The following is a 9,268-nucleotide window of genomic DNA, read 5'->3' on the forward strand; positions in this document are numbered from 1 at the left end:
ATGTGGCACAGAGTCTGTTAAAAGCTGGATGTGCAGTGAGACGTTGGTTTTTCTTTATGCTTCTTCTTCTTCTTCTTGTTTTTGAATCAGAATCTTGCCTGACAAAGCCTCCGTCCTAATATATCTATAATGGTTTTGTTCCCTCCTCCCTAAGCCCCCTCCCAAGCCATCACCCCAACTTATACAGCACACCCCCCATCCGTACAGCGAACTCCCCTACAATAATCTGTTGCAACCTCCAGCAAAACACACCTGTCTTATGATTTTGGTTTTGTCGAGTTTCCTTTGTTTCATTTTTACTCTCCAAAATATCCTCTTCAGTTTCTGGGTTAATTTTCTTTTCGGTTATTTCTTTAACATGTCTTTTATTTAACCCTCTAACCCTTCTCCATCCAAAACTCCCTGTCCCTGACCCCTGTCCTCCCCCTCCACCCTCCGTCCCCTCCCCTCCTTCCACCTCCCTCCCTTCCTCCCTCCTTCCCTCCTCCCTCCCTCCTCCAGTTTAGAGACCGCCAAATCCACCGCCCAGTCCTCCTCCATGCCGTCTCCCGTTGACCTGACCATGAGCTTCACCCAGCCCGCTCCCCCTGCCTCCGCCTCGTCCTCCTCTTCCTCCCCCCTGGCAGCGATGGGCGCCACGCTGCCCCATGCTCCCATCCTGGGCGCTCCCTACGCCCTCCCCCTCTCCAGCCTCCTGGGAGTGAAATCCATCCCCTACCTGGCCCTCTCCAACCCTCCTGCCTCAGCAGCGGCGGCGGCGGCAGCAGCGGCGGCCATCGGGGCTCCTGTGTTACCGGGGTCAGTGCCGACGGCAGCCGTCCAGGTCCCGGCACACGCAGCAGCGGCCCTGGCGTCCTACACGGCCAAGATCTCGTCCTCGGCCAATGGGATAAAGAAACCGGAGAGACAGAAGTTTGCTCCGTACTGAGGAACGAGAGGAAGCGTCACTGAGGTAGCTGCTGGGCTGGTTTTCAGACGGGAAGGGCACTTTTCCTTCTTTAGTTTTCTTGGTTACACTCTGACTTTCCTCTGACTTTCCACCGATTTTTTTTTTCCATGTGTCACGCAAATGTCAAAGTGGGATGATTGGAATATGTGATTTCAGGCAGACTGATCCATTGGGGGGCACACAAAGCCACAAATTGGGCGTTTCCAATCTCCAGTGATGTGCGGAGTGTTTCCCCGCTGCACCACACAGCGAAGTGAGCAGTTTATCTTGATGGCTTGTTGGAGGCCTGCAGCTCTTCACTGTTATGCTGTTCCTTCCTGCTTTATTTACTCAGTCTTTGAGCAAATAGTGCAAGAACCATCCTGATCTGGCTGATTAGACCCGTTTTTCCTGAAGAATAGAACCTGTGGATAAATATGCTCCATATTACTGTCATTTCTTTATGACAATGACAAAAATACGTTTTAAAACTGCCACTATTTGTCCACCAGGGAGTGGTTACCAGGTGATTTTCTAACGTTAGAATCCCCTGCACAGTACAAATGTCAGAGAACCTCATCAAAGATGTTAATATGCAGGTTCTGTATGACCACATGATATAAGAAATATCACTTTCAAATTGTTTTAAATTCTCAAACCTCAGATTAGTGAATATAAATATGTAAGTAACAGAAAAAGCTGAAATAATCAGTAAACAGTAAAAATTTCTTACCAGTTGGTCATTTCGCTGTGATTGAAGGAAGAGAGCAGTGAGGAAACAGTTCCTGTCAGACCTGTGAGCTTCCTTTACCCTGCGCTCGCTCATTCTGCTGCTCCCTGGGGGGCAGACGATTACGTTTCTATAACCAGAAAGAGCGAGCAGTGACGTGAGATGGGTCCATGATCAGTGACGGGTTTTTATCATTTTGCATTTGCACACCATGACAAAAAATTGGTATCCAGCATAATTATAGATTTTTATGTTCATTTATCCAGTTTCTTTCAAACTGGTGGTTATGAAAATGGCTGTAATTTCCAAACATTTTTATTAAACTAAACTAAAATTAAAACTAAAACTCTGCTTCAACAACAGCATCTTTGAAGATCCATCGTGATGGTGAACAGAATCAAAATTACAAAAACGGTGTCACAAATACTTATGGACCCGACTGTGTCCGATGACAATGGAAAAGTCAAATTGAGCAGGATCTGGTCTCCGAGCAGGATCTGGTCTCTGAGCAGCTGTGCCACATCAGGACTGTCCAGTAATCCCACTTTACATGTTGCACTGTTGAGTTTTGTTGACACCTTGTTCCTGCAGCTCTGCCCTTATGGAGTGACGCTGTTTGTAGCTGCTGTGTGGTGATGCTGATATTTAAGGTTGTTTGGGCCACAAAGCCTGTAAAAGCCATAGAGACTATTCAGCTTTTCCCTTCTCGTCTGTTTTCTGCTCTTTTCGTCTCCTACTCTTTATTCTATTGTATACGCTTCTATTTATTGACTAATCTGAAATAATCCCTCAGAGTTTATATCACCGGTCACTAACACTGAGCTGAACAACTCTGCTTTTATATACGTCTGTTTGTGAGTCACCTTTTCTTTCCTCTCCCTGATGTTTTTATTTTTAGGATTTGCTGTAAAGAGTTTTTTGTTTTTTTTAGAGCAGATTTAAAAACGTCTTTTTTGCGTTAACAAGTCCGTACAGTCTGTTTTTTTTGTTCACAAGTCTCTTTTGAAATGTGCTGTTTAAATTATTTTTTAACTTATTAAAATGAGTATTACATTTACAGTTTTAGAAAAAGAAAAAAAAAATCCAACATGGCTGCAGGTAAATACTGTAAAACTGTGTTTGAGTTGTTTTTTTTTTTTTAGTTGTGTGAACAAACTTACCTTGTTTTGGAGAAAAATAATTATCACTGTACCACTAATGCTAATAACCAGATGTTTTTGTTAGATAGAAGAGTAGTGAGTGGATGTGTGAGCTCAGACTGGACATTTGACCACAAACACACCTCCTCACTGAGGATGTGTTTGTAAATGTCTGCTTTTCTTCTACCGTCACCACCCACAGAACCTAACTGTGCCCCCTAATCACTGTAAAGACGTGATCATTCATTTGTCCTGACAGAGATTTTCAGGTGCAGCACTGACCCACTGTGCTGCTGCTGCTCTAACAGCCTGCAAGTGACGGCAACAAGCAAATCTGACTTTATTTTGCTTTCATTTTGAAACGTTTACAGCGAAGAGCTTTGTTGAAGTGAGTGTTGAAAGCCAGATGTGCCAGCACTGTGTAAAGTAACTCCCGGGTCAGTACTGCCGATCAATAATCCTGTCAGCAGGGGCGGGCTGTGATAGACGACAGGTGAAATGTGGCTTAACACACTGCAAAGTAACAAATTCCTGCAGATTTAACACAGGACAGTCCATCACTCACATGCAACACGGGGGATAAAGTCAGTAGTTTATGGTAGATGGCATGACTACATCAAAACTACAGTGCCAAAGTGAGTATAAAATACTTTATGCTACTCTATACTTCAAATATTGTACTGTTACCTGTTACCTTCAATGCATTGTATTTTATAAATATGTTTTTATGTTAAACCAAAATGTAAGTTTTAACATAAAAACACATTTATTTGAACATGTTCATTTGAGTGCAGGACTATAACAGTATATCAGGTACTTACTTCACAGGAAGCAGCTGGGGATTCTGTGTGTCTGGTACTGACAGCACCAATGAATGTGGTGTCCTCAGAACCTGGTCATTGGAGGTCTATGGCACAGACCCATAAGCTGAACCAGGTTCTGGATTCACACACATTACGCTGAGGACACCACACTCATTGGTGCTGTCAGTCTCTGGATGGGATCTGGACTCAGGAACACACAAAAATCTGCAGCTGCTCTCTGTTTGTAAAGGATCTGAAAACTTTCACTACTTTAGGGCTTTTTTTTTTTATATATAAACTCCTCCACCCTGACCTCTGACCTCTGACAGACTCTATCCACTGTATTAATGTGACTGATGGACAGTTAGATAAGGATTGGGGTCGGTCTACTTAGTTCTGTGGCAGATTCTGTGTGAAAGTAATAAGCGATGTTAGTTTTATTTTCTATTTATTTTTTCTAACTACTGATGCTCAGCACGGTTTCCTGTCGTCGCCTGAGTGTCAGAGACTAATGCTGCATGTTTGCTTGGCCTCACTAACACGTACACACAAATACACAAATATGATCTTGATAAATCACTTACAGACACAACCACATGACTCGCAAACACACACACACACACACACGTCTTGGTCATTGCACTCCCTCTTCACTGACAGTGTGGACTAAAAGCAATACCAAACGGAGCCGGATGAGTAGCTACACATTGCAGAGTGACAGCGACAGGCAGACACGTGCGTGTACAAATATGTGCATATTTAACTAGATGGGTTGTTGATGCATAGAGTCTGTTCCTTCTGTTTGTTTTTAAACCTACTGATGATAATATGGTATATTAAACAAGCTCACTTATTTTTATAAAGTCAGAAAACCTTGAACTCAGCTGTGGACGCCGTGTTTCATCGCACCACTCATCTGTCCTCACTACTTTCTCATTTCATTAGGGTTTTTTTTTTTCTTTCTGATCATTGTCCATGTGTCTGAATTGAATTGATGTCTATGCAAAAACATCTGCGTGGTTCAGCTCAGTGATCCGTGTGTGGGTTAACACGGGGGCTATGCTGGTGCTTGTGAGGTGCAGCTGAAACGAAAGGGCTACAGTAGACTATGGGTCTGACTCGCTAACCATCTGCCCTGATGATCGATTCAGTTAGTTTACAATTGAACACAGTCCAACCCAAACCTTATAACCGCCTGAATCACAAAGGTGCCCACTCGGTCCGATTAAGGTAGTGCTTTGTTTCATTCATAACGCTACAACCCTGTGACTGACCCGTCACTGTGCTCTGCCGTACGTCTTCATGGCACGACCAAACTGGGAAAGTATGTCTTTATTCAAGACCGACGTCTTTCATCAAGAAATTTCACTCTCAAATTGAAAATGTTTTTGTTGTTTTCAAAACCCAGTCCTTGTACTCAGACAGTCCCTGCTCAGACTTCCAGCAGTAATTTCCTGGGCTCACACCAAACTCCTCCATCCAGTGTTGACCAATGAAACTATGGCAGCCACACAGGCAGTGTGGTCGGTTTTCAGTATAATAGTTTGTCCAAGCAGCTTTCAGACTGAGCACGAGCAGAACAAATCTGAGCATGAGGACTATTTGAGTACAAGGACAGAGTTTGAGAGAAAGCATCGCAAATTATCCCATTAAATAAAAAACATACCATTACAAAATGTCAACATGTACTCAAGAAATTTACTCTCAACTTGCAAGATGGTGTGTTTAACTGAAGACAGGACATCTACAGTCCTCTGGGTGTTAGAGATGTTCTTTGAGAACCAACACAGAAACCTCAGCTAAGTCTCCTTTTGCTCCTGCCATGAAGACATGACTTCAGTGATAGAACTGGTGACACTGTGTGTGTGTTACTGAGGCCAAATCCCATCCAGAGACTGACAGCAACAATAAATGTGGTGTCATCAGCGTAATGTGTGTGAATCCAGAACCTGGTTTACCTTACTGGGGGGCTGTGCTGTAGACCTCCATCGTTGTCCAGAAACTAAACACACAGCAGGGAGCCACACCGCTGCACTGGCTCACATGGTTCGTTTCTGAAGGAGAGAAAAGAGAAAATATTTAGGAACAGTTGAACATCCAACACAGTTTTAATCTAAATATGCAGCAGAATGTTTGTGCTGCAGCATGTAGGAGTGTCATAAAAGAAGAGCAGTGCGACACTGACTAGTAACAACAGGCTTCAGTAATGATCAGATTTGAGCAGACCGTTTTAGTTGATCTATTAAAATCTGCACCTTTAACAGCACCACTATACAGTATCAACTGGAAAAGTCTACAACCTTCTTAGGCCTGAAGGTTCATTGTTGGCCATTAAAGCAGCAGCCTGACTGAAAACAGACATTTAGCTCAAGGCCTGAGTTTCATAAAAGCATGACCTCAGTCAGTTGATCCTTGAGCCAGGACAGACACTGTTTTCACATTAAAACAACTAAAACTCCACTAGTCTCATCTGCGGTGAAGGCCATATCTGAACACGCCTGAATAATCTGCATTAAGTGTAACCTCGTACTGAGAACGCTTCAATCAAAAAGCATTGTGCTCAACTCTAAAGACTATTCTCTAACTTTAGACAAATTAAAATACTTCCACAAAATTGTTCAACTCCCTTATTAAGGTTACTGCAGGTGACTAATAAACAAAACGCATTTCTAGGTGGAGAAATTCAGCTAAAACATTTATTTCCTGCTACATCAGGACAACTAGTTGTTGAAGTCCAAACGTGTTAAATCTGAGCTGCTCATTCGCTGCATTGAGGAAAAATTAGTTCAACCTCTACCATGATTTTTAATGAACATATTGTATAACCTAACGACTTGTGTCCTTACAAATGGGGCCTGAAATCCCTTATTACCCACAGATTCTTTGTGGAAATGGCCAACACACACTGCACGCTCATTAAGTCTGAAGTCCGGTCCGGTGGAGCCTCAGAGGTGAAAACGAGCTGTAATTTGCTCTTCAGGGTAAATGTGTTGCAAGAATCAGACCCTCAGGACAGCAGGACGGACGTTTCACCAACACACGACTTTATCATAAACAGGGAAGAGATTTACTCTAGAACAACGTTCTCATTCCGAGTTGTACTACAAAAATACACACAGCTTCTACTGCAAACAACACACATAAACAACACCTGAACACACACTTTCACTCTGAACCAACAGCTAAACAAAATGAACAGTTAGAAATATCGTATTGCACTGTACTGAACATGGAAACTCCATTACGACAAGATATTCTCTACTGCGTGTGACGTACTATCATCTTTCTGTTTTCGTTTGTGCTTCCCCGTGAAGATGGGGAGGTTCTCTGTTTGTGTATCAACCTGATGTGTTTGTAATTCTGTTTTCTTTCCATACACACCATGTTCTAATAAATAAAACCCACACTGAAAAAACAAACAAGTGATTCATGTTTTCCTCTTGTTGGTTAGTTTCAGAGCAGACAGGTGTAAATAATGTCAGGACAGGAGCTGCACGCTCGATTTACCACTAAAATCTGGCTGCTCTTACTGCGAGCTGTACATGCCTAACTTTCAACTTTAATTATAGTCCAAATATATCTGAGGGCGTGATTACACAACAGGAACTCAACAGTTGTCTACAGCAGCGTCACCACAGTGGCTTATTACAGTTACAGAGGCACAAAGTTTGCTTCCAAGTGTCATGGACACCAAAGAAGCCTCAAATCCTCACATCTCAGAAAGTGGAAGGAGCATTTAGTCGACTAATCTTTGCAGTGTCTCCTCCCACTGTTCAAAACAACAGCACTACAATCAAAAAGAGCTGCTAGAACTAGGTTCATTTAGTCGGTGGAAACTATGATGAAATAGATTCAACGCCAGCCTGGTTTTCGTTCTAAAACGACATGAGATATAAAAAGACAAACCAAATGAAAAGATGAAGTGAAAATGAGCGTTATATGTATTCAATTTTCAGCAAATGCCACAGTTTCAGAAGCTGCAGCCTGACAACATCACAGCGAGGAATCTGAGAACGTTCTCCACATTTGTCTGCACACACGCCCTGAAAACTGCAGAAAAATAGTTGCATTTATACTGAACATTCACTCAAGTACTGTATGCTTGTACTTTGCAGGAGTATTTCTGTTTTCTACAACTTTGTACTTCTATGCCACTACATCCTAGAGGCAGATATTGTACTTTTTACTGCCAATGACTTTTCATCCTCTTCCTGTCCAAACATATGAGATCTTGTAGAACGTGATGCACTGCTGCAGATGAAGTTATCCAGTTTATATCAAACAGCGACCAGTTTCCTGCACAAAGAGTATTTTAGATTTAATAATGTAAAGAAGCTCAGTACGTTTTCCACTGTTGATATTCACACAGTGAAGAGACTGCAGCTGCACTTACAAACAAGGTCCCCTCTCCTCAGCAGCTGTACTGTGGTGAGTGCTGCTGAGCACATGCACTAATAGCATGGAGCCAGAACAAAATGCAGCATGAAATGTAAACAAGGTCAGTGGAAAACCCTCGTGTGGAGGCAAACAGATTTTCCATAGGTAGCAGGAGCTGCAACAAAAGCACACCCACTTCAGACTCCAGCCAGGGTGTAATTTAGCCTGAGCACAAAAACAGAAACAAAGAGCATCTGGAGGAAAAGTAAGAGAAACTGAAGTTCCCCGTGCACTTTCACTCTCAACAAAGACTGTGAATATTATGACTAACAGCAACAAGACAGACAGAAGATATAGATGGTAAAATCCCTTCAGCACAAAGAGCTGAAGACTCACTCCCTCTTTTAGAGTTTACAAGCCTGCAGTTTCTTTGCTCTGGTCTGAATCTGTGGACCAGTTTGTAAACTAGGACCACATTCATTTCACAGTGAAAATTCAGAACCAAGAAGCATCACTGCAAGCCACATGAGAACATTCCTGCTGCTCATTGGTAAAGTGAGTCTCAAGACGGGAACAAGAACGTAAACACAGGAAGCAGGTCTGTGTTCTGTCCTGTTAAATATTCCTGTGTTATTCTGCAACATGCAGAAACCACATAATTAGATTCTGATCCAAACTGTGGTCCACACAGTGAAGACTGGACTTAGGGAATATGCCCCAAAACTGCTTCATGCTTTGCAAAGACGACCTGGAGATATCAGCCTGTACATCGACCTGCTGACTTCACCTGGTTCACCTGAACACACAGTAACATTACTTTTTTTTGTAGTTGGCCCAGTTTGTTCAGACCTGTCCCAACAAACCACACAGAGGAGACTAAACCAGGCAGATGTGAATACGCCCTCACACTATCTGACCTCAGCTCGCTCGTTACAGTGGGATGATGGGAAATGCCGGAAAAAAGCCACATGCCCAAGAAACAGCCAGATTTACCAAAATTTAATCTGTAAATTGTTTCAATCCCACGATGCCTGTGCTTGTACTGCGCTTTATCCTCACACCTGTACTAGTGTACAGCAGCTGGGCACTTTTAATATGAGTAGTTCACCACTAGCCCTGAGTACCCCATCAATAGTTAGCTTTGTCAAAGGTGTGAGACTGATGATATTCAGCTGAAATTCCAGAAATACACACACACACACACACACACACACACACACACAGACACAGACATGAGCCACCCTCTCTATAAACACTGAGCTGCTGCCTGAGATGAAAGTGAGTCTTAGAA

The 9,268-nt window shown here is 42.8% G+C and overlaps 1 protein-coding gene and 1 long non-coding RNA gene across 8 annotated transcripts in view; one reads left to right on the forward strand and one right to left on the reverse strand.

Annotated features, from left to right (window-relative positions):
* pcbp4 (poly(rC) binding protein 4) overlaps positions 1-2,624 on the forward strand; it is a 201,842-nt gene extending 199,218 nt beyond the window's left edge. For 4 of the 7 annotated variants that reach the window (XM_026307433.2, XM_026307436.2, XM_026307435.2 and 1 more), the window contains one exon: positions 502-2,624. In XM_026307433.2, the coding sequence (XP_026163218.1) occupies positions 502-928 (427 nt within the window). In that variant the 3' untranslated portion in view covers positions 929-2,624. Of the gene's footprint in view, positions 1-90 lie in introns of all 7 variants that reach the window. The other 3 variants (XM_026307437.1, XM_026307439.1, XM_026307438.1) reach the window with 3 other exon arrangements.
* Positions 1,222-3,728, reverse strand: LOC113130650 (uncharacterized). Its single transcript, XR_003295724.2, has 3 exons — positions 3,619-3,728; positions 1,662-1,788; positions 1,222-1,353 (listed from the first exon to the last, which is right to left on the reverse strand). It is a non-coding gene; the product is annotated as an uncharacterized LOC113130650 (long non-coding RNA).
* Between the last annotated feature and the right edge of the window lie 5,540 nt (positions 3,729-9,268).

This window comes from Mastacembelus armatus, chromosome 5 (assembly GCF_900324485.2).
Source record: "Mastacembelus armatus chromosome 5, fMasArm1.2, whole genome shotgun sequence".
Taxonomy (NCBI): domain Eukaryota; kingdom Metazoa; phylum Chordata; class Actinopteri; order Synbranchiformes; family Mastacembelidae; genus Mastacembelus; species Mastacembelus armatus.